Here is a 25,500-nt window from a genome sequence, read left to right on the forward strand (position 1 = left end):
GATCCGTCCATGGCATGGGTAGAATGTTTAATATGTGCAGGCCCTCTACGTTAGAAAAAATACCATCCAGCGTATGTCCTGCCTGGTGGGTGGGAGAGGTAACCAGTTGTCTAAGGCCCATTATTTCTAGGTCTGATGTAAGGGCGGCGGTGTCCCTATCATTTTCTTGTTCTAGGTAGAAATTCATGTCACCCATAATTGTCGTCGACTCTTCGGTGGCTATCGATTCAGTTATCGTGCTTAAGTTGGTCAAAAAGGCTGCTCTTGTCCCAGGGGGACGGTATAGGAGAACTCCCTTAAAGTTAAAAAGGGCTGTGAACTTTATGTTAAAGTGCATGGCTTCACATGATGTAACAGGAATAGATGATGTTCGGACCTCGAACCGGTCTCTTGCTATAATGGCCAGACCCCCTCCCTTTTTTCTAACCCTGTCTTGCCGGTAGGCTTTGTAGCCAGGAGGGACTGCAATTACTAGATCAGTGGCTGATGCATCATCAGTCCATGTTTCAGTGATATAAAGGGCATCTAAGTTGTTATCAGTGATAAGGTCCGCTATTTCTTGGCTGTGTTTGCCCAGTGACCGCGCATTGATGAGGGCCATAAGAATGACCACCTCGTTGACGTCGCTTTGCAGTTTAGGAGGAGTCTTCAAGTTGTTAATAGAAATTGTACTATTACAGTGGGGGCAAATCAAGTTGGCAACCATAGGTATTTGTGATAGGTCATGTTTAGTGCATCGAAAGGAAGGGGTTGGTTGAAGCTCCATCAGGGCCATGCGAGAGTAGGCTGACTTGTGATATGAGGGAGCCGGAGCAGGGTTCTTGGCCCTGGGCGCGGGCCAGGCGCGGACGGGCGCAGACGGGCTTGCCTTTGGCGCGCCTTCGGTGCGCCGCCGGCGCGCCCGCAGCGCCCGCCCGCTGCGCGGACGGATGTTCATGCCCTTATATCCGGTGTGAGGAGGGTGGGAGGCGGCCAGCAGCTGCAGCGCTACCCCTCCCTCACCCAAGATGGCCGAACCCCTTCTCCCCAAGCGCCAGGAACTGGAAATGCGCGCTGGGAATCGGGTTCGAGGGGGCGGAAAGACGTGCAGGTAGTTTTTAAAATCAACTAAACATGCACAAGATACAAAATACAATTACAGTTTTAAAATTATGCAGTATTTTTAAATTCGATCAGAGCAAAGCCCCCGGCTTCCGCCTCAGGGGAGAGACATCTGTGAAGTCAGCGCGCAGCGCTGTTCGCCTGATTAAATATTCTGGGAGGGCGGGAGGCGGCCAGCAGCTGCAGCGCTACCCCTCCCCCACCCAAGATGGCCGAACCCCTTCTCCCCAAGCGCCAGGAACTGGAAATGCGCGCTGGGAATCGGGTTCGAGGGGGCGGAAAGACGTGCAGGTAGTTTTTAAAATCAACTAAACATGCACAAGATACAAAATACAATTACAGTTTTAAAATTATGCAGTATTTTAAAATTCGATCAGAGCAAAGCCCCCGGCTTCCGCCTCAGGGGAGAGACATCTGTGAAGTCAGCGCGCAGCGCTGTTCGCCTGATTAAATATTCTGGGAGGGCGGGAGGCGGCCAGCAGCTGCAGCGCTACCCCTCCCTCACCCAAGATGGCCGAACCCCTTCTCCCCAAGCGCCAGGAACTGGAAATGCGCGCTGGGAATCGGGTTCGAGGGGGCGGAAAGACGTGCAGGTAGTTTTTAAAATCAACTAAACATGCACAAGATACAAAATACAATTACAGTTTTAAAATTATGCAGTATTTTAAAATTCGATCAGAGCAAAGCCCCCGGCTTCCGCCTCAGGGGAGAGACATCTGTGAAGTCAGCGCGCAGCGCTGTTCGCCTGATTAAATATTCTGGGAGGGCGGGAGGCGGCCAGCAGCTGCTGCGCTACCCCTCCCTCACCCAAGATGGCCGAACCCTTTCTCCCCAAGCGCCAGGAACTGGAAATGCGCGCTGGGAATCGGGTTCGAGAGGGCGGAAAGACGTGCAGGTAGTTTTTAAAATCAACTAAACATGCACAAGATACAAAATACAATTACAGTTTTAAAATTATGCAGTATTTTAAAATTCGATCAGAGCAAAGCCCCCGGCTTCCGCCTCAGGGGAGAGACATCTGTGAAGTCCACTTGAGTCAGAAGTGGCTCTTTTGCACAGAGTGCTACTACCTGCACCCTCCCAGATTTGGCACGCGTAGAAACTGTGTGTGTGCTTGCAATGACGAACGCCAACTCTTCCCTGAGCCAGGAAGCTCCACACACATGCCTTCTGCTTGTTAACACTCACAGCATGTGTCAGTGCACATCCTCAGATTCTCTCAAAGAGTGCATTTATGAATTTATTAATTGTACAATTCGATTTTTGCTACAGCAAATTTATGGTTGGCAGATTATGGTATTTGATTAGCAATTAGCTTTAATATGTTTGACAAATAAATATATACAAGTTTTAAAGTACACATGCCAACAATTTTGCTTTAGCTGGCACACCCTTCTCTTTAGGCAGGTTTCATGAATATTTGTTTTCTGACTCTACACAAACACTTGTGAATTAGGCGGCACATTCTGTGAGTGTCACAATCGTGTTGATCCTATAGTCGCCGTTGTGAATGATGAAAGCTTGCTTTCTGGAAAGGGATCATTGACAGAATATTGAAAACACAAATATCGTGAGGTTAGAATATCGTACAAAGATATCGAGGACCAAAATATCGGGAAGGTAAGTGCAAACAGGTAAGTATAGATTTACTATTCTTCACTCATCTACGTACCTTGAAGATATGAATATATATATTTATATAAATATATATATATATATATATACATATATGACCTTGAAGATATATATATTATATAAATATATGTATATATGCATATATATCACCAAGGTACGTAGATGTAGAGTTATGTATAGTAAAAGGGCTTTCTAACGACCCGTTCTGATGGCTTAGAAACCCACTATGGTATTTTATTCTACTTTTGTCGTAGGTTTTTTAATGTTGTTTTTAATCAGATTTTATCTCGGTGTACGTTTTAATTGTGGCTTTTTTATACATGTTAATGTCTTTTATGATGAAATACTTCGAAATAAAGACTTCTTGAACTGAACTGAACTGTATAGTAAAACATTACTTACTTATAGAAACTTACCTTGACAATATTCTTGTCCTCGATATTTTTGCCACACATTTGTGTTTTCGATATTCTGTCTAAATACCCTGTAAAGACTCGTTCTAACAGTGCTAAAATCATATTACTTCTTACCTGCAGAAGCAAATTTAATATATAGTAAGCGTAGTGTATTTCAAAATGGAGGGGAGATGTGCGTATCAAGAATGCATTTGCCTTAGGAGTGTCGTAGTGGAGGGTGTCTGCCTCAGTAGCAGCGCTTTTGTCATGCTCAGGTGTAACAATGTTGTTGTGAATCATCACTGCCACTGCCACTATCACCCACTGCCAAATCTGCAATAGTCTTAATATAACCCACTTGTCCATTGCACACATTTTAAAGAATCCGGTTTAAAATTACCGTGGATATATCCATCCTCTACCCAATCACTCTTCTAACACAGGAAAGTGATGAATACCGCGTCCACCATTGACATCAATGCACACTTAATATGGAAGCCAGTACACCCACCACTTTTTGGTGGTTGGCCATCATGTGCCAAATTCTAAATAAGGCTCTTTGTTGTGTACGTTTTGATTAGATATGTACAATATGATGTTCTTGTAAAAAATAAAAAATAAATCAATTATATCACAATTGTAAATGATGTGGCGCCACCATGGTTTACATGGCAAACCTTGACAGAAAGTCCAGGGTTGGAGATAGCACTGGATAAGATGCCCTACATTGGGTGGATGCTCCAACCCTATTTCCACCAGCATCGGGTCCACCAAGGGAACACTTTCAAGAAGCTGCACCATCGGGAATTTCATTTCCCACTCTCCATAAATGAGGCGAGGGCACCGAGAAAAGACTTTCTCATTCATTAGGCAAGTGACCGATCACCACCTACCTCTGAGGTCCCTCATCAGCTATGCGATGTTAAATAGGTGCATTATGCTGTGTAAATAAAGGCATTTCACTGAGGTATTTTGTGAATGTGAATGAAGAAGTGTGCAATCCAGTCTACATACCTCGGCACCTTTTTCTCCTGGCTCTCCTTTCACAGCATCACCCTTTTGAAATAAAGAAACCACAGTTAAACAACATATAGATACCACAAGCATTGAAAAGCAAGCACAGGATCAGTGTTGTTCTTTTTTGTGCTTTTATGTGTTTTGTAAACCAAAATAGAATTGTCAAAAGACAACTTGAACGTAGAAGACATGCTGTAAATACACACATAGAATGAAAGTGAAGCATATGTCAGTTTTATAAAAACTCTAATATGAGGGTTGTACATTGGAAAATATTATTTGTCTACAAGGTTTTCTTGTTACAGAGGATCCTTGAGCCAATAAAACACATCATTTTTATACCAGGTGTGTTTTCATTGTATGTTCTCCTTGCAAAATATATTTCTGTGTACAAGTATGTGTGTGACTTTTATAGTACGAACTTAGGGGGTCGCCAGCCATGCAGTGGCGGTCCTTCCGCCATCGGACCGCGATTTTTCCCCCGCCACATTACTATGGCGGGGGCTCCAGATTACGACCGTGGCGGATGCAAAGACTGTCCGCCACGGAACTGCCACAGGCAATCGTTCCAATTGCCTTGCGGAGCAGTCTGCACCCATAAAATGGTGGTGGTACCTAGCAGGCACCATCCGCCAAATTAGGATGCTGTCCTCAGCCAGCCTTTCCGTGGCGGGTTTATGGGGCCTGTTGCGGGCCCCCCTCTTGTCTGAGGGTGGTGTTTGTGCACTGGGGGGTACCCATGGTATCCCCTACTTTTCAATGCACCTAGTGGCAGGCACCGTGTGGTGCCTGCCACATAGTGCAGTGAAATGCACAACATGCATTTTTAACATCACGGCGGGTGCTGCAGTCAGCAGCACCCGCCGCAATGTTAAAGTACAAAATGCGACCGCCATGGTGGAGGTCGCATCCTAATTGGGTGTGCGGGACCGACGCATGCATGGCAGGAGGTCCCAATTCACACCACGATGGTGGGTGGACCCCCCGACATCGTAATGACCCCCTTAGTTACAAAGCAACCAAAAGATTTACAAGGAGCGAAGTACAAGGAAGGAGAACTGCAGGCAGATTGGTACCGTTATGGGGCAGCAGGTACATGAGTTACGTATGGGATGTGATGGCGGCGGTGTTGTCAACAGATCGAGTAAGCCACTGATCTTCATTGCTTAGAGCCAAAATTGAACTAAGCTGTGGCTGTCTCTCACAGGCTGTGAGCACATATTATTTTTGTATCGGGTCTATCTTGAGGTACACCATTTCCAACCAAGCACACGTTTAGAGGGTCAATGGCATGTCCAGCAGAGACTTTCAGCTGCACATACTCATACATACTGCATACATACTACACATACTGATTGATAGTGACAATCAGTCAGCAGCACTCCCAGAAGCCCAATTTTGAGGTTGAAGATCATTGGTGAGAGGAAGAGCATAGGGGAACACCGGAGACCTCGCAAATGGGTTTACCCCTACAGTAAGTAATCTAAATGAATTTGGATCCACTCATTAGGTAGGACAAGACATTTGCAGGACAGCACTGAAACCCAGTCTAATTGCAAGGGTTTTGAGTAGGACTTCCTGTTTGATGGAGTAGACGAAAAAGGATGACGATATCGTATGATACAGGACTTGCCACTGCCAGTTATCTGAAGGGCATCAATTACTTGAACAGATTCTAATTCCATGCTGCATTGTGGCTTGAAGGCAGTTTAGTAATCAAATACGAAGGTGTTGGATTTGATTTTATCATGTGATTGGTTAGAAACATATTTTTTATGATGCTTGTCGGGAACGACAGGTGAGAGACTGGATGATAGTAAGCAAGGCCTTAAGAATTCAGGTTTTTCTTTTTTTACTAGGGGCAGGATCTGTCAAGATTTAAGGATGTCTAGGAGTATGTTCTGGATGAAAAATGCATTGATGATGCTGAGTAGTGGTGTGAAAACTCCATTGGCAAGCCCATCAGTATAAACAAGGGGAACCTCTAGTCTTCAAAATAGGTGGCCCTAAAAGAGCAGAGGAGACTTATTAGGTCATTGAAGGCGAGGCTATTGAAGGCTGTCAACTTGGGAATGCTGAGCAGAGAAATCAAGATGTTTTTCTCTGGAGCTGCCTTGCCTTGTACTTTCACATTCTATATGTTTCTTGTCCTTGTAAAACTGTTGGCTTCTGTTTGCGTGCACTTTGTTTTGGAGTGTTGATGTGTAGGGACAGTCACAAAGTGATTCATACAAACAAAATGTACACTGATTTTCTTGAAGGCATTACTGGTGATTTTTGCTTAGTATGAAGCTTTTTCCTCTAGGATGGTGTTTATGTAGGTTGTGCAGAAATTGCTCAGAGTCATTAGTCTTCTTGCTGGTTTGGTTATCACTGTTTCTTCTCTTGTCTTCAAATGGTGTATTTGCTGTCAATGATCTCCTCAGAAAGTATTAAGCGACAGCCCTGAACCCTGGGAGATTGGGTCAGTGAATACAAATGAAAACAATGGTTCCCTGCGGGGAAAGTTTCAAGCCTAAACATCCCAAGCAAAAAAATTCAAATTCTGAATCAATCCGTATGAATTAAAGAGATAATTTAATTCACTGTAAAAGCTCTACACTTGATTTAATTACAATGAATTGCATTTGTATGTTTTGAACTTATCTTGCGTCTTGTATATATTTGTATAGCAGAACCCTTCTGGCCCCTGAAGGACTCTGTAGGAACGACCTAAGCGTTGAGGAGTGTCTAGATGTGGTTAAATAAAGTTGGTGACATAGTGCGAATCAATTAACGGTTGCACTTTGAAGAATAAATATGTGCTCCACAGAGCTCCATATGTGGCATAGTCATTTCCATGCTACCAGGCTGGGGAGGACGCTACAAGTTCTATCTTATGTCCATCATCACCGGTGGTTGTTCCAGCGGTGTGGTAATGTTGATCTTTGTTTCTCGGTGAGGATCCACTTTGTTTCTTTGTGAGGCTCCACTTGTTCATAGTGTTTCCCTGCCACAAGCAGGGTTTATGCATAGTGATTTTTCTATGTCTACTGTAGTTCTAAAATCCACAGACCTACACCTTTCCAAATATTTTCATTGTAATTAAGTTTCTGAGCTTTTAATGTTTGCATTTAAATTCACTCTGTTCTTGCAGTATTTACATTGTTATTGGTAGACTCCTTCTATGCACACCCTTATCTCCTATATTTAGAAAGCTGGTGCATGCACGGTCCACACAGCAGTGCAGTTCGTAGCGTGGCAGCACTAGATCAGGGTTTTTGTTTTTTGGACTCTCCACTGTAAGTCATGATTTTTCCATTTTTGTAACTTTCGAGGTTATGCAGTTGGGTCTTCTAATTTTCTTCTACAGAACTCAGTAGCCCACAGCACAGATCCTTAGACGGTGCTTTTTCTACACTGAGGGTGTCTTCCCATTCGATAAGCATCTTTAAAGCTTTTTTTCAGCGTTTCCTTCTCGTTGTATCTGCCACACGTAGCTTTAACAAACAAACATGATAAGTCATCACTGTCTATATTCAATATGTTTTATTAAGAAACTGTCATATATGGTTCTTGCGTTTCTCCGATTAGTGATGCCTTAATATGTTTTTTACTTCAATTTTAGCTTAAGCGGTAAACACGTTTTCTTTAGCGGACATGACATTTAGACCTCGTTTTTGTCTTCCTTAAGTAAGTATTGAAGTTCCCAGTTTTTGACTGGCTTTACCCAGTGCTAGTGAGTTCTTTTATGTGGCACACCCATGGATACATCTGTGGTATTCTTTGGATTCTCAGACTTGGCACTTACTCTCTAGCTTTTGTTCTTCGCACATACATGTCCCAATTTGTTCAGGTGACATTTGACCAAATGGTTTTATATCCTTTGCATATTCAGCAATACATCTTGATTTATTCTCTACATCGTGGGTATATCCCCTAACTGGTATGCTTTTTCTAATTGATGCTACAATACTTGTATCCCCAGTAAGATTAGGGTAGATGCTAATTAGCTTGGCTTTCCTTTTTCTTGCAGGTCGCTACCATTGTCATTTTGTCCTGATGATGATCCTGAAGAATCTGCTTTAAAAATGGTTGAAACATCAACAATTAAAGTAGTTTACTGAATTGATATGATTGAGCATGATAACCACTATGTACTCGCATTTGGAGTCTTGCCAAGACAAATCCATTCTATCAGCCCCTAGATAACAATGTGTGGTTTATTGTGCCTTTTCTGTTTAATTGTCGGGTCTGAGGCCTGCTCTCTCCCCCACAACTCCGCTGTACTGTGCTGCGCCGCGAGCCCCACTCTGGTAGGGTTCGATACTGCTCTCTGCCACTTCTGCTCATTTGGTCTCTGCCCTGTGTTTTTCTGCATTGTATTGTTTTTCAAACTTGCCCCAGGTGATTTATTGTGCCTTTTCTGTATAATTGTACTGTATTGTGCTTTTCTCCTTGCCACTCGTGCACATCTCCCCTCTCAGCCCCCCCTCACTGTACCCTTCGTCTGCGCCGGTCCACGACCCAACCACAGCCAGCGCCAGGAACCCTGGATCTCCGGGACCCCACCGATACAACTCCGCCGAACTCCACGCACTCGACCCCAGAAGACACACCGACCGCCAAAGATCCTCGCCTAACACCACCCATGGACAGTTCTCGTGCAGACGCTGCCGAAAAACCTTCACCATCAACAAACCCACCACAACTGATGAAGGCCCACCTGACGCACACACTGCTGAAACCCTGATATGCATTCTCCTCAACTTGCGCTCCCTGCACCGACACGCCGTAGAGATCTGGGACCTGATTGACACCCTCTCACCCGACATCGCCTTCTTCACGGAAACCTGGACCAATGCCACCTCCGGCCCCGACATCGCCACTGCCATCCCCGACAGCTACAAGATCCAGAGAAAGGACCACCTCCACCGCCCAGGAGGAGGACTCGCCCTCGCACACAAGACCCCCCTCCGACTCTCCACATCCAGCACGAGTGACCCCCACTCCAACACAGAACACCTCCACTTCCAGATCCAGACCAGCCCCAGAACTACGCTACGCGGCACCCTCATCCCCAGACCAGCGGGACCCCGCACCCAGTCCGCAACTACCATCGCTGAGCTCACCGCACCACACGCCATCACCTCCACGGACTACATCCTACTCGGGGACCTGAACTTCTACCTCAACAACTGCGACGACCCCGACTCCTCCACTATCCTCGACCATATCGGACTGAAGCAGCTGGTCAACACACCCACTCACAAAGCAGGACACACACTCGACCCAATCTTCGCGGGAGGAACAAACATCTGTCTCAGCCACACCACCTAGCCCCTCTGAATGGACCACTTTCAACACCACCACCTCACCCAAGCCCCCCCTGCGCCTGCCACGAAGGAACTGGAACAAGGTAACAGTGGAACACCTAAACACCACCCTCCTCCAAGACCCCCCCAGCGCCACGACTGACACCAACTCCGCAGCCAGGGAATTTCACCACTGGATCTCCTGCTGCGCTGCCAAGCTCGCACCCCTCTGCCACCCCGCCAAACAACGCCCCATGAAGGCTGCCTGGTTCACCACAGAACTGCAAGAAGCCAGACGCTCCTGCAGACGCCTAGAGAAAACATGGCGAAACCAGAAAACCACTGAAGCTTGGGACAACCACAGGATTGCCCTGAAGGAATACCACCAGCACATAAGAGACACCAAACGGACCTTCATAAGAAACAAAGTCCAGACCAACGCGACCAACACCAAGGAACTGTTCAACATCATACAGCAGTTCGCGAAACCCCCCAGCGAAGCCACGGACGTCACTCCTTCCCAGGAGCTCTGCGACAAGCTCAGCTCCTACTTCCATCTGAAGATCAAGGTCCTCTATGACAACTTCAGCGAACAGACACCGGACACCATCCCCCCCTACGCCGCCGATAAGCCATCCATCAAGAGATGGAATCCCGCCACCGTAGAACACATCACCACGACCATGAAGAAAACCCACTCAGGACCCCTACAGACCCCTGCCCACCGCACATATTCCACAGGGTCACCGCCGCCATCGCACCCGAACTAGGACGGACCATCAACGTCTCCCTCATGTCCGGCATCTTCAGACGACTGGAAGCGGGTGGAGGTTAAACCCCTCCTCAAGAAGCCAACGGCCGACCCAACAGACCTGAAAAACTACCGGTCCATCTCTCTCCTCCCCTTCGCGGCCAAAGTCTCCAAGAGACTCCTAAATGCCCAACTGACCGCCTTCATCGTAGAGAACTCCATCCTGGACGCCTACCAGTCTGGATTCTGCAGCAACCACAGCACCGAGACTGCCCTCCTCGCAGCCACCGACGACATCCGCATGCTACTCAACCAGGGACACACTGCGGCCCTCATCCTGCTAGACCTCTCCGCAGCCTTCGACACCGTCTCACATCGCACACTCACAGCTAGACTTCACGACACGGGGATACAAGGATTCGCCCTCGACTGGATCCGATCCTTTCTCTCCGGTCGAACCCAGAGGATCAGACTCCCTCCCTTCCTCTCCGAACCCACCGATATCAACTGCGGAGTACCATCGCTCAGCCCCACGCTCTTCAACATCTACATGGCCCCCCTCGCCACCATCATCAGACAGCATGGGCTCAGCATTGTATCCTACGCTGACGACACCCAGCTCATCCTCTCACTCACGAAGAAGCCCGAAGACACCAGACTCTGTTTCCAGGAAGGGACGAAGAATGTGGCAGCCTGGATGAAAGACAGCTGTTTGAAGCTCAACTCAGAGAAGACGGAAGTCCTCATCCTCAGACCCTGCACCTCCACCTGGGACAACACCTGGTGGCCCTCCGCCCTCAGCAACCCATCCACCCCTACAGACAATGCACAAAACCTCGGCATCATCCTCGACTCCACCCTTTTCATGAACCGCCAGATCAACGCCGTCGCCTCCACCAGTTTAAACTGCCTACGCATCCTCCGCAAGACCTTCAAATGGCAGAAGGACCGTCACCCACGCACTCATAACCAGCAGACTCGACTACGGCAATGCCCTCTATGCCGGAATCAACAGAACTCTTCTAAACAGACTCCAAACCATCCAGAACGCCTCAGCCAGACTCATCCTCAGGACTCCGCATCACGAACACATGACCCAACACCTACGAGACCTCCACTGGCTCCCCGTGGAGAAGCGGGTCACCTTCAAACTCCTCCCCCATGTCTACATATCCCTCAACAACATCATGCCCAAATACCTTAACGAGAGAGTTTCCTTCCATGTACCGAAGAGGAACCTCCGCTCTGCCGAACTCGCCCTGGCAGAGGTCCCTCGCATCAGCAGAAACAGAACTGGCGGAAGAGCCTTCTCCTACATCGCGGCCAAGACCTGGAACGATCTCCCTGTGAACATCTGATGCTCCCTGACCCTGCACACGTTCAGGAATGACCACAAGACCTGGCTGTTAGACTGATCCGGAGCTGTTCCCCCCACCCCCCAGCGCCATGAGATCCTCACGGGTGAGTAGCACGCTTTACAAACCCCTGATTGATTGATTGATTGATTGTACAGCACCGAAGCACATCTTCCTCACTGATGTCACTTTCACTTTCAGTGTGTTGAATTTGGAGCACCTGCTTTGTAATTTGATACATTGAATTAAATTATCTGTTCAGATCATACGGATTGACTTTGAATTTCAATTCTTTTGCCTAGGAGGTTTAGGTTTGAAACATCTCCCGCAGGGAACCATTGTTTTGCTTTGTAGTCAATGAGCTCCTGGAACTATCATAAAGCAGCAGACTTGTTCTTCATGGAGTAGAGTTTGTGAATATGCCATCATCTGAGAGGCTGAGTGATTTTGGCAAGTTTGAGATCCTTTTTTGATTTATTAGTGGTATATGACACCATCACATGGACAATTCTCAAGTATCACCTAAAAGTCATAGGTAAGGAAGAGTCTGCTTTAGATTGATTTCGTTCAACCCAAGAGTTACTCCTGTGGTATTCTCCAGGACACCTTGCAGTTAGAGAGCCTTTTTACCACCAACATCAAGCCTCTGGTGCATCTAAACCACACCTATACCTTTCACTTTTTTATGTACAACAGCCTCTTTGGGAGTGATGGTTTGAAAGTTCCAACAATATGGTGGAGGTCCAGGTCTGGATAAGTAACCACAATCATACATCAACTCAGTTAAACCTGGAGGCAAGTGGCAGCAAGACCCAAGGGAACTGCCTTTCTGGATACAGGAGCTTGGTGTTTGCTCTCAAGCCTGGAGATGTTGTTAATAATCTGGGCTTCAAGTTAGGTTTAATTTATATGATGGGCTCAGATTTTAACAGTTACGTCAGCATGTTTTCTATCAGGTGAGCCAGCTTCATAGTATTCTTTCCCCACAGTGCAGAATTTCACAGGTCATGTCCCAGATTTGACACGTACAATACGAGAAGCATCTTCAAAAGAATGGATTGTATGACAATTAATGTTTGTTTAGCAACCAATATGCAGTATTCCTTGCTTTCACATTTTCAAGTTAAAATAAATAGATTTAGAATGCAACAAGAACTTTCATGTTACAGAGCAGAACTTTTATCACAGTTCATCAATATTGGTGAGCCATATGTAGAGATGGGGAAACTTAACAAAATACTGACACAAAAACTGTACAAAAGTGAAATTGGAATACTTTACATTCAATTATGTTGTGAAAAATGTTGGTTACATAGCCAACAACATGCTCCATTCAAAGTTCTCTGATATATAAACATTTGTTTACTGTGGTTATCTCAGGAATGGTACCCAACAAGTACTGAGCAGTGGTGTGCCTGTGCACCCGGTGCAGTCCGTCTGCCTCCAAGACCAGGAGGTGTCTGTTCCCACAACTGGCAGGGCTTTTTCTGGTGTTAATGGTGTGAATACAGTTTCGGGGGGGGGGGAATTCATCTTGTGACGGCGGGTGTTGGATGCGATCTGCTTGTCTCAAGTGAATTCACTGACTATGGGCATACTTCTACAGAACCCAGACAGGATTTGAAACATTTCTGTCTCCTGCCTCTTATTGGTGGTTCAGTGTGAATGCTGACAATTTGGCTCCCAATCCTGGGAGTTTGATTCTTGAAATTCCTTGTCATGTTTAACCAACTGGGTTACAGTCATTTCAATTTAATAGTTCTGTGGCACCTTCCCAACTCATAATGGCTATGATTACTTCTTGTGATCTATCTTCTTATCTTTCGACCACAGTTCATTTAAGTGGCTCTTAGATGTGATTTGCTGTGTTGCAACGTTGCTTTCATGTTGATTGCTCACTCTAGAGCCTCCTGACAGTTCTTGTTCTTGTTATGTCTGCTAAATTTGAAGGGCTTCAGGACAGAACTAAGGATGCAACAAACAAATGAATAAGTTGGAAAGGACGGGAGGGAGGGGGAAAAGAACAAATTAAGAAAAATAAGGGACATGGAAAAAAGGAGGGAGGGAGAGGGAAGGAGATCGAAAGAAGAGAATGAAAGAAGAAAGAAAGGAAGTGAGGAAGAAAGGAGAAACAGAAGGAAGGGTTGAGGGGAGTACAAACGAAAGAAGGGGTGCGGGACTAACAGAAAGAAAGGATGAGGACGAAAGAAAGGACGCGAGAAACAAAGGAAGTAAGCTACTAAGTAGGGATGTGAGGAGGAAGGCAAGAAAGAATGACAGCAGGAAGGAAGGATGTAATGAAAGAGGAAGGAAGCAAGGAAGTTAGGAAGAGAGAAGGAATGAAGGGGAGGAGGAGGACATTTGTGGGAAAGGCAGAAGGAAGGAGGGCATGCAGAGAGGAAGTGGAGAAAGGAAGGAAGGATCTATATATATATATATTCACAGAAAAAACCATAGGTTTCAGGCCTGATATAGTTAGGAATTAGCATTTAAAAAAGCTTAGAAATTCACCTCTCTGCAACACAGCCCCCTGGTGCATACTGGAGGTTCCTGGTGGGCTAGTTGGCCCCCAGGGAGCCCCAGTATTCAAGGGAAATTAGATCCCCCTCTGCAAACGCGCCAGGGGGCGCGTTTGCAGAGTGGTGCAAGGAGGGGCGTGGCCTCCGGCCCGATCCCTTTTTTTTTTTTTTTTTTCTTTTAGAATGGGGGCTGTGTAGCCCCCCATCTTTTTCTAATTTTTTGGCCCTGGGGACCCCATCCCCCAGGGCCTGCCCCCAATTTCTTTTGTTTTATTAAAAAAAAAGAAAATTCGGGAAGGGGGCCACGTGGTTCTCTCGTTTGGTACGAGTGAAATGTCAGCATAACTATAATGTTCCTGTAACCTTTGGTTTTTTTCAGTGAATATATGTATATATATATATGAATAGAGAAATACTCCAATGCTCTTTCAATACTTCCAATTTTGAGATAGTATTTACTGGTCAGCAGTGGCAGCTGGTGAACTTCAAAAATGGATGCAGAAATTGAAGCCTGCAGTTCAACATAGCAAGACGTCTTGGCTAGTGCTCCAATTCCGGAAAATAAACAGCAGATAAGTACCCATCTTAATCCTCTGGTCATTGCAGTCACATCTACACATTCCTGTATCTGTTTTATCTAATACTCAGTGACCATTTTGATAGGTTACTGGCCCATCCTAAACTCCAATAGCTCTCTGTGTCTTATCATCACACAATAAATAAATAAATGCATTACATTTCATACGTTAATTACCTATATAACTGGTGATTTAAAAAAAAATGTTTTAAAAGTTACTTTCTGAAGCATATGTACTTACACTCTTGAATAGTTTATACCATCAATCTGGATCATGTGCTATATACATTTGTTCTTTAGTGTCCCATTCAATCTAAACAAGGTACAGCACTTACAAAATCCCGGCAACCTTGTCAGGGACAAGGGTGCATTTTTATTCTAAGACATCATGTCTCCCAAGCATTCCTTGACTAAATATGGAATAGTCCATGAGTTCATGGTAAGTGACATTTGACTTAATCCAACACAGCCAAAAAACCTGTAGCAATTAATCAATGATAGTTTGTGCTTATTTGTTAGAAGTTTGGACCGGAGTTTATTTCACTGTTATAGATATTTACAACGTTAAGTGTCAACCATTATTTAAAAATATATAATTTTGAAGATCTAATGAACACTTACCTCTTCTCCTTTGGGACCTGGCTCACCTCTTTCACCAGGGGCACCGTGCCGACCCTAAAAACATATATCATATATTACTGTTTTTCGAAAAGTGACATATAGTAATAGTAGATTGTGTAGTTTTATGCTACAGAAGGAAGCATGCACATCATGACACAAGGTAGCTCCAAAGTATCCTATGAAATCTGATGGGATGGAAAATTTACATTATGCAGAATCTAGTCAAAAAGTCTCAATGGTAAAGAACTCCATTAAGACAGATAAACCATTGAGATTACACGATTGCTATTACATTCACGATTTACTACCATCTGTGTGGTATTTCATGGGAACACCATCTGTCTTTCATATTAGTGCAGAAGAAAGAAAGCCTGAGTATTCCACAGCAATCAACACAGAAATAAACACAAAATAGGAAACAGTGATGGAAAGTCAGTAGCGTATTTGCATTGGGGATAAAGTGAGTCTAGCTTTACTAATGACAGACAATAAGAGAACTGGAGCCTGAGAGATTGACAGGGCAGTCACAACACATTTCTTAGTTCTCAGACAATTAGGGATACTGACAGGGTAAGGTGATGTCTGATGCTTTGATGTGATCAGGGGAGGGTCTATATTAAATGTAAAATAAAAGGATCCTAAAAGGTTTAAAAAGAAAATGTGGTGGTCTGGAAAAACACACCAAAATATTGAGAAGTCGCAAGTGGTCATTAGAGTCAATTTTTATACTTCCCCTATCAAAAGATCAGACATCGTCATCAGTTTGGAGGAGACAGAAGGGCTCCCCTCTGGAACTGAAATTATGCAGTTGCAGCTTCTCAATGAGAAACACCTCTCTAGATTTGGATGCAAAGTAGGCATGTTGCATTACCTCTCCACACTGACTTGTTGACTCTTCATTAATACATCTGTGCCACTGGTGCACAAGACAACTGTGAGTGGAGAGGTCAGGCAATATCAGGAAGTTGTAAGGGCTGAGTATCATGAGTTGTACAAGCAGAAGATAGATAGATAGATCATCTGAGTTTTTAAAATATCTAAAAAGAAAAAGTTGCTGGTTGACACTCACCAGTGGTGGCTGGTGACATTTGAAAGTGGTGAAGCGTAAAATAATTGCCGTACTGCACTGCGGCTAGCGAGCGCAGCAAGTGAGTCCAATCAACCTACGGGCGGTTTGTGGGGGTTCTCCCCCCGAGAACATTTAGAAAAAAGAGTGGACAAATGGTGTATTTTCAAGCAAATTTGACGTCACAGAAACCCCTCTTGACTAATTTGCAAATGTCCACTTTCACCTCGCCAATGTTAGTACCAATGAGTGGCTGAACAAAGTGCTGCGCCTGACCTGCACAATGACGCCGTGAGACCATGGTTTTACTGCCCCCAGAAGAACAACATTTCAAGTGCTCAGTGACAAAGGCCTGCCAGAAATGCTCCATCTTCTACAGATGGGTGTCTCATAAAGTAATCAGAAAAACTCCCCCTTGTGACTAACATAACTGAACAAGTTGGTATTGTTACTAATTGCAACCGAACCACACTGTCCAGTGTTTCACATTCTGTTTTCAGTAAACATTACTCTGCAGAAGACACATACGTTATTAAATCTAATAGCACCTGAAATAAACATGCAGTATAACAAAAAACAAAAAGCCGTCTTTGTGTACTTTCTCACCAGAACCCCTACCATGATGGAGCATACATAGCACTGAAAAAATATAATTTTTCTCTCTTCACACTTTCTCTCTCACACACACATGCAAACACACACACCACACACACACGCACACCACACACACACATTAAATAATACAATAATTGTTTCTATTGAGGTCGGTATTTATCTTCCTTCTGTGGTTCATGCCCCCTGTACTAGAGGCGTGTCCACTTCTTGGGCAGTTTTCAAAGAAGCTACCTTAGAGGACATTTGTGCAGCTGCAGCCTGGGCCTCTTCAACTACCTTTATTACTCATTATAAGCTATGACTATAGTCGACGGACTTATCACGGACATTTAGTGATAAAGAGTGGGCGCAGGTCTTGGAATACCCTAAAAAAGTATCCCGTAACTGTCGGTTAAAAACTATACAACTCTTTGTCCTTCACAGGGCCTACCTTACTCCTCATAAGCTGGGTAAGATGTACAATACGGCGGATGCAACCTGCCCCCGCTGCGTGGCGCCGGATGCGGACCTGGTACACATGCTGTGGGTTTGCCCGAGGTTGCGGGGGTATTGGGGTGGGATAGCGCACGTCTTGAGCACGGTTGTTGAACGTCCCTCCTGGGACACAGCAGAAGCTTGCTTACTGGGGCTTTTACCACTCCCCTTGAAGGCGAAGCCGCGATGCCGCTTCGCTAACCTGGCATTAATGCTGGCAAAGCGCCTGATCACACAACGGTGGAAATCCCGCACGCCGCCACGTGTTGAGACTTGGGGAGAAGAAGTGTTACGATGGGCGGTAGCGGAACGCGAGGCGCTGTATCGTGAGGAGAGTCGGGGGCTGCGTAAGCGGCCTATCTCACTGGAGTGGGCACATCTGACTGAATCATTCAAGAGCGAGATGGAGGAGGCGGAGGGAAGAGCTACGGTGCCTAACCCCCCGGATTCCCCCCGCATAAGTGGTAGTGCTCGTTGATAGAGGTGGCTCATTGGGAGTGAGAGGGGGTGCCTGACTCCGGGCGATGTGCGAAGGGGTGAATGGTGTGATCGGGGCCCCTCTGTCGGGATACATGGATTGGCCTCTGCTCGCCCTCATCCAGGGGCTTGGGATGGGGCGGCCCTCTGCCCCGGCTTGCGGTCCCTTCTTGTTTCCCCCCCCCCGAGTGGATGCTGCGAGGCCCCCAGACTGTGACTGCTTACTTTGTGGCATGGGTGGGTATGGCGGGTGGGTTTTGGGTGGGATTGGGGTTTGTGAATAGTTGAGTGGTCTCCGCTCCTCCTGACCAAATTCGTTCAAAAGCTGGGTATGGAGAGCACAATACTGTGACATAATGGCGACCCTCCTAGAGTGATTGAGACATTATCGTGTTATATTGTGGACTACAGCACAACTTGAAAGGATAATACACAAAACCTGAATTGTATCCTGTGTTTCCGGAATAATTACCTGTGCAATGTGAGGTGTAATTTGTAATACCTGCATATGAAAATCACAATAAAGTTTGTTTTAAAAAAAATAAATAAATAAGCTATGACTATAGTTTTAGCTTCTGTTCAAAATTCCTAATTCTTTTTTATTTCACCAAATTTTATAGTTTTTGTTATCAATGAATCACACTGTGGCGTAGCATTTCAAAAATGACTTTTTGACTCTGTGTCAATTTTTTAAAACTTTTTGCTTGTTTATATGCTCCTTTGTAAGGGCTGTGATGAATAGGACGGAAGATGAGGTAATGCCAGAATTATTTAACGATAATCTTTATCACTCGGAGTCATAGTCCCCCTTGTTGTATGTCTACCTTCCCTGCCTTATGCCTCAAAGTTCAGAGAAGAGCGGAAAAAAAAGAAATAATGTTAATATTTGTATTTACTAGTAGTCAACCTCAGCTTTATGGAACAGAAAAGAAAGTGTGCCATGTTGGGGGTGTTGAATCAGGTGGCTTTCAGTTTTGAGCTTGGAGAGGTCTGTGCCTTTGTCTGTCTCAGGCTCACTTCTAAGGGCCGCGACGATGAGGACAGGGACTTGGAGTGATAAAGATTTCCACCGTAAGTAGCCGCACCTTTTATGCCAATGAAATGTACAATTGGCCTGCTACACTTATTCTTGCAGACGTTATAGAGAGCGGAAAACAGTCAAGCTTTCGAAATGAAGGCTTTTCATTATTGCAAGTAATAAGGACAAGCCAAAAGCAGCAGCCAGGCTGTGTTGTGAAGGTTACGGCAGGATCAGTCATGTGCAGCTGAGGTATACACAGGGAATGGGCAAATGGATGCACTTTGTATAGTAAACATCATCCCTCCTTTATCCTTAGGCATCTCCAGGGTCATGAACCTTTGACCTAAAGTGAGGCCCTTGAAATGCTCCACCTGGATATATTGACCCGGAGCAGCGAGCACAATCCGAGTGCACACTGCTACAAGGGTGCACCCGTGGTCTGTGACCACAAAGCGGCTATCGAAGGGCAGTCGGCCCTGGTCCAAATGGTTCGGCCTGCTGGGGATTGCTGCCTACCAGACTCCTAGGCCTGCATGAGACGTGCTCAAAGGGGAGGCCAAGAACGGATTGGGACCTGTGTCGGTGCCTGCTGAGGCGAACGGTCCTTGAGATGAGCCCGGTCCCAAAACTACGAGGAAGTGCATCCGGGGCCCCGGAGCCTGTAGTTGATAGTCTGGCACCAGCGGGAGTTCGGCGGTACTGGACAGGGTACTGGACGGGGTCCCGATCCATTCAGCCCGTGCAACTTGGACGCTCATGCGCTCCATAAAGCACTTAGCATACACTCTGCCCCACTGCACAATTGCAGGTCCTTATCTGGTAAACTGCCTGCCGACTCCTTCACATACGGGGTCTTGCTCACAAGCTGCCAGCACTGCGTAAATCATTCTTGTGTCCGACTGTGTGAATACTACAGACACACACGTACTACTGCTAAAAAGGCGTCCAACTCCACAATGAACAAGCTCATGCAGGAAGCAGTCTCAGACACACAACAAGTCGTGTCTGCGCAGACTCGATTTCTGGTCTTCCCATCTGCCACACCTTTTCCAACTCATTACAGGGTGTGGTCCCACCCACACCCTGTAATGAGTTAGGGCAGGGAGGGGTGACAATGCTCTCTACTCCCTGATTGATGTGGAGGCTTGGCGAAATCAGGCTTGTTTTTAAAACGCCCAGGGCCAACTTTACCTCCATGTCATCGGGGGGGTGGAGACTGGGCCTTAATGCTAGGTCTTTGCCGAGCTGATGACCTCACAAGCCTCAGGGCTGAGAGATTGTCAGCCCTGCAAATACCTGCCTGCCCAGGGGAGCAAGTAGTTAAAGCGCTGTCACGTGTCCGCATTGTTGTGGAGCACAGCAACAATGGCGATGTCTGTGAGTAGGGCAGACAGTGCCCCCATTCTAGAAACTTACATGGAAAATGTTGTTTAATTAAAAAACTTATTTTAACCATTGCTATGATTACTTAATTTTTCTGTGAATGTAAAGGGGGCGGAGCCCCGACGCCCGTGCACAGAAACCGCCACTGCTCCTCACGCTCTGCATAGTCAGCCTAGGCTAGAGGTGCCTCAGGTAGGCATTCTAGGTAATAAGGTCATTAGGATGGTGGAAGGACTGCCACCGCCGGGCCGGCGGTGGCGGTCCTTCCGCCATCACTAAGCGTGTTACCCACCGCCCAATTAGGATGGCGGTGGGTACCGCGGCAGACGCAAAGTCCGTCCACCACTACACTGCCAAAGGCAATCGTACCGATTGATTGGCGGACGGTGCTCCTCACGCTCCGCATAGTCAGCCTAGGCTAGAGGTGCCTCAGGTAGGCATTCTAGGTACTAAGGGGGTCATTAGGATGGTGGAAGGACTGCCACCGGCAGGCCGGCGGTGGCGGTCCTTCCGCCATCACTAAGCGTGTTAGCTACCGCCCAATTAGGATGGTGGTGGGTACCGTGGCAGACGCAAAGTCCGTCCACCACTTCACCGCCAAAGGCAATCATGCCGATTGATTGGTGGACGGTGCGGGGTGCCTAAAATGGTGGTGCTGCCTAGCACCATCCACCAAATTAGGATGTTGTTGGGACAAGGCCTTTCCATGACGGTGATGCTGCCATGGAAAGGCTAGCGGGGATGGGGTTTGGGGGCCCGTTGCGGGCCCCCCTTGTCTAGTGGGGAGGTGCTGCTGCCCTGGGGTACCCCCCTGCATTTCCTTGCACTGTAGTGCAGGGAAATGCAGAGCATGCCATTTGGACATTGCGAACGGTGAGGCATCCAGCAGCACCGTCCTCAATGTTAATGGCCCGAGATGTGCCCACCATGCTGGCAGGCGCATCGTAATATGTGTGGTGGGACCGCCGCATTACTGGTGAGCGGTCCCAACCACCGCAACAATGGCAAGCGGACTCATGTCCGCCTGCTATCGTAATGAGCCCCTCAGTTTGCTAATGGATGACTGACAACAAAACATAGATTGTATATCATTCTGAGTAGTAAAGTTAACATGATATTCCTCAAAGAGTCATCATTCGTTGATAACTGCCCTTCAGTCTTGGCATAAGTGATACAGATGGATTAGTGATTGGTTCACAATCACCGGCCTTGAATATATGGAGGGAGAAAGGACTTTACTTCGTTTATTTATATATTCATATCAAGGCACGAGCATTTGAAACAGAAATGCATTGCATAGCATCCAATCATTGATATACCACGCGGTTTCATGGTTTCATGGTCAATTAGTGAAGTGTGAGAAAATGGTAGGTAAGGCAAGGACAACATTTGGAGTACTGTACATAATCAAGCAGACCCGAAGGATAATTCAGTAACTAAGGTGATAGGTGAGGGCAAACGCCTAGGAAGATTGCAAGTATGTTATAGGAAGGAAGCATTAGTGAGACATAAGATTGCAAACACATTTTCTTTTTTTTTTTAATGATAGGGCCGCCCAAGCTATGAAAAACTATTGATTGAAGCATTATTGGACATGGCTTCTTATCTCATGTTGTATGCATCATAATTAGTGGTATTGGATGATTTCAATTAATTGCTAGAAGAAATGGGAGAAACACTAGTTATGTATGATGTCTGTAGGCTTAACTGAAATTGGGACCAAACCAACACAAGGTTTTTGCCATACACTCGTTGGATGGGTTTTATTTAGATATTTATGTCATTCAATTTTACATCAGAGTACACTTTTCAAATGTCAGTAATATTGCCATATCCATTGGTGTCCAAGGCCTGAAACTATGGGATGTCTTGAATCCAACTCTAAGGGCAAAGCCAAGAAACTCCTACAACCTGATGCTCTGAGTCCTGAGTGACATCATAGGCAACTCAAACTCCACTCTCATTGTTTATTTAATGTCACTAAGAACTCCCAAGTGAAAAACGTCTCTGTTATTTACTGCTACCAGTGCATAATTCAACATGTTACATCTCCTAGGAGCCTATAGTTAGAACAACATCTATTAGTAACACTAATTTTTAAGAGGCAGAGATCCCTTTCAAGGCAAATAAATATAGATAACCACAATACTTCAATCAGGATCGGGTCTATTCGTGTCCAGATAGCAATTGCGTCGGATACAAAGGAATTGTGAGTAGGGAAGGGAATCCCGCAATGCTTGTGGGTGATGGCTGTTGTAAGCTAGTGAAGTGTTTTTCTCTGTAGGTTTAAGGTAGAATGTTTTGTATAGCCTGTTGGTGTGCGCTATGATTGTTAAGGCAAGAAAGGCCACCTCTTTTCTCCTTTGTGTTAGGGTGAAATTCAGACCATTGCAGTGGACGTTCAGCCACTCCTGGAACTGAAGAAGGGTTTCTTCAGTCCCTTTCCAAATTAGGAAAATGTTGTCTCTGTACCTTCTCCACTCTAAGATGTTTGTGAGAAATGGGTTAAAGGGGGACAGTATCCTTTGGGTTTTAAGCCAGTCCATGTATAGAATGGCAAAGTTGGGCGCAAAAACTGTGCCCATGGATGTACCCTTCACCTGCTGGTAAAAGCTGCCATTGAACAGGAAGAAATTACGTGACAGACATATTTTGAGTAGGTGGTGAATAAATGAAGTAGGGACCGGATGAGGGTGAGGTCTTGAGTTGAAAATAGTTTCGATAACGTCAATACCCTCGTCTGGGGGATGTTGGTGTATAGCGAATCGACATCCAGAGTGCAGAGTATACATTGCTCTGAGTCAAAAGGGAGTCCCTCAACCAGATTAACCATAGCCATGGTATCCTTTATATAGCATAACGTATTGGGGACAAAATCTTTGATAAAATGGTCAACATATCTCCCCAGAGGCTCCAGAATCGAACCGCAGCCAGATACAATGGGGCGACTCGGTGGGGTCATTGCATTTTTATGAACCTTGGGCAGGGTATAGATCACCGGTGTACGGGGTGATCTGGTGTTTAAATATAGGAACTCATTCTTACTTAAGAACCCCTGTGATCTACCCTCTTCTGTGATTTCATGGATGAGGGTCTGAATCTCCCTTGTAGGATCTGATGTGAGTCTCAAGTAACTGTCCGTTCTAGACAATTGCCTCTGAATTTCATGTTTATAAGTGTCTATGTCTTGGAGTTACACTAGCACTTTTTAATGTTATTAGGGTCTTGCATAGCATCAAAATACCCTTTATGTTAGTGATGACTTTAAATACCAATTAAACTAGAAATACAAAATTTAAATCCAAATTGACAAGCAGTCAACAGCCTCTTATCCAGTTGAGGCTGCAGTGTAGACGCTTATTTATTTTACTATTAATATTGTGTGTTTAGTTTATAATTTTATAGAATTAAATAATGCCAGACTTCTGACTTTCCATGTGCTTAAACTGCCATGACAATTTGTGTTTGACTTCCTTTATAGCTTCAGGTACCCTATATTATGTACTCTAATGTCAGGACTTGCACATGACTTTATTGATCTTGAATATGGATTGTTAAACAACACTGTTGCCATCTAACTTAATCCATGTTCCTACCATTCATGAGACCTAGCATTCCCTTCCTCAGGTTTATTAATCAGAAAGAGACAGGAATCTGCAGATCATTATCCAGGACCCATCTGGTCCTTCCTTGATCTCACATATGGAAACTCTGAAAACAAAGAGATAATAAATAGCCAAAGGTGGTCATGCAGTCAATTGCGGGGGAGAGGAAGGTGGCAACTTGAAGTTCTGCTCTATTATTTGGAACTTTATTAATTTGGTATGAATACCTATGAGGCTAAATCAAATGAGTCAGTATATGCTAATAGTCACAGTCTGTTTTTCTCTAGATACTACAGGCAGTTAACACCAATGTCACACTGCCAGGCCTTCCACATGATGACCGCAGACTCCTGATGGAACTGAATCTAATCATGTTCTGAAAAACACTCATTCCTTCTAAAACCTGATGGCACTGCATATACCCCATTAAAAGAAGACTTTTCAATAATTGAGAGAGCAGCTGTTAAATACAGGACCAGGATACAGTTTAAAAAAAAACAAAATAAACCTAATCAGCTAAAACAATAAAGCATTGAGCAGTTGTGGGATAAAAAATCACGAAACAAAATACTGTGAACCAAAATATTGTGTTTACATAGTTTATATGAAACTACAAAAATATTGTGCCTAAAATATTGTGGTCCAGAACATCATCAAAAACACAGGCAGGTTAGATGGGATACACTACAGAGGATTCAATGAGCTGGGGTGACTTGAAGCCTTGCCATTATAAATGACATGCGTGTGTGTGAGCCACACCCACTGAACATCCTGTCATAGAAAGTCAATGACCTGATCAGCAAGCTCAACCGTGGGTTGGTCGCAAAGCCCTGAACCTGATACTACTGCAGGAAATACATCTGGCAGACAACCATGTTCCTTGCCTAAATCGGGGCCAACAAGTGACTCTGGCTTGCTAAGGCTACACCAGAGGGTTCCAGGGGGGGGGATCCTGGTGAGGAAAAGCCCCACTTTTCTGACTAGTCAAGACTTTGCTCGACCCACAAGGTAGATATGCGGGGGTCCAGGGCACTAATGGGAGAATGCCCTTGTTTGCCCTGGGTGTTTATGCACCCCGCAATGTAGCAATTGGGGTAGGATTTACTATTACCCCTTCATAATTAATTAACAGTTAATCAATCAATTAAATGACATAAGTTACTAATTACATACATGAATTACATCAAACATAATTAACCAATAAAAATAATAATTTAACTATTGAAAAACATCCTACTCTAATCGCAACAGTTCAGCTCTTAAACTAATAATTTCTAATGAAATGAATAAAAAAAATTGTATGCCATGTAAATGTACAAAATATATTAAAACATTTAAACACAAATATTACTCAGGCCTCGCTAAATCTACTCACCGATTGGCTATGGCGAGTCAAATTTTATCAGAGAGAGCTATATTTAGAGCCTACTCATCCATTCTGGCAAGCTGATAAAGAACAGGTGCTCTGTTCACTCAGAAAGTGAAGGAGCAATAAAGATGCTTTTAAATCTTGTTTTTATCTTGTCACATTTGCTATGTGTTTAAAGACAAAGGTCAGAAGTCAGTTTATGTCGTCTGACAATTACTTTTCTTT

General features: G+C 45.2%; 1 protein-coding gene across 1 annotated transcript in view; it reads right to left on the reverse strand.

Moving 5' to 3' along the window:
* Nucleotides 1-25,500, reverse strand: part of COL28A1 (collagen type XXVIII alpha 1 chain) — a 688,108-nt gene that overhangs the window by 573,666 nt on the left and 88,942 nt on the right. Inside the window, exons 6-7 of the mRNA XM_085630877.1 lie at nucleotides 15,266-15,319; nucleotides 4,146-4,187 (exon numbers count right to left, since the gene is read on the reverse strand). Of these exons, the coding sequence (XP_085487003.1) occupies nucleotides 4,146-4,187; nucleotides 15,266-15,319 (96 nt within the window). The remainder of the gene's footprint in view (nucleotides 1-4,145; nucleotides 4,188-15,265; nucleotides 15,320-25,500) is intronic.

The sequence above is a fragment of the Triturus cristatus genome, chromosome 10, assembly GCF_964204655.1.
Source record: "Triturus cristatus chromosome 10, aTriCri1.1, whole genome shotgun sequence".
NCBI lineage: Eukaryota > Metazoa > Chordata > Amphibia > Caudata > Salamandridae > Triturus > Triturus cristatus.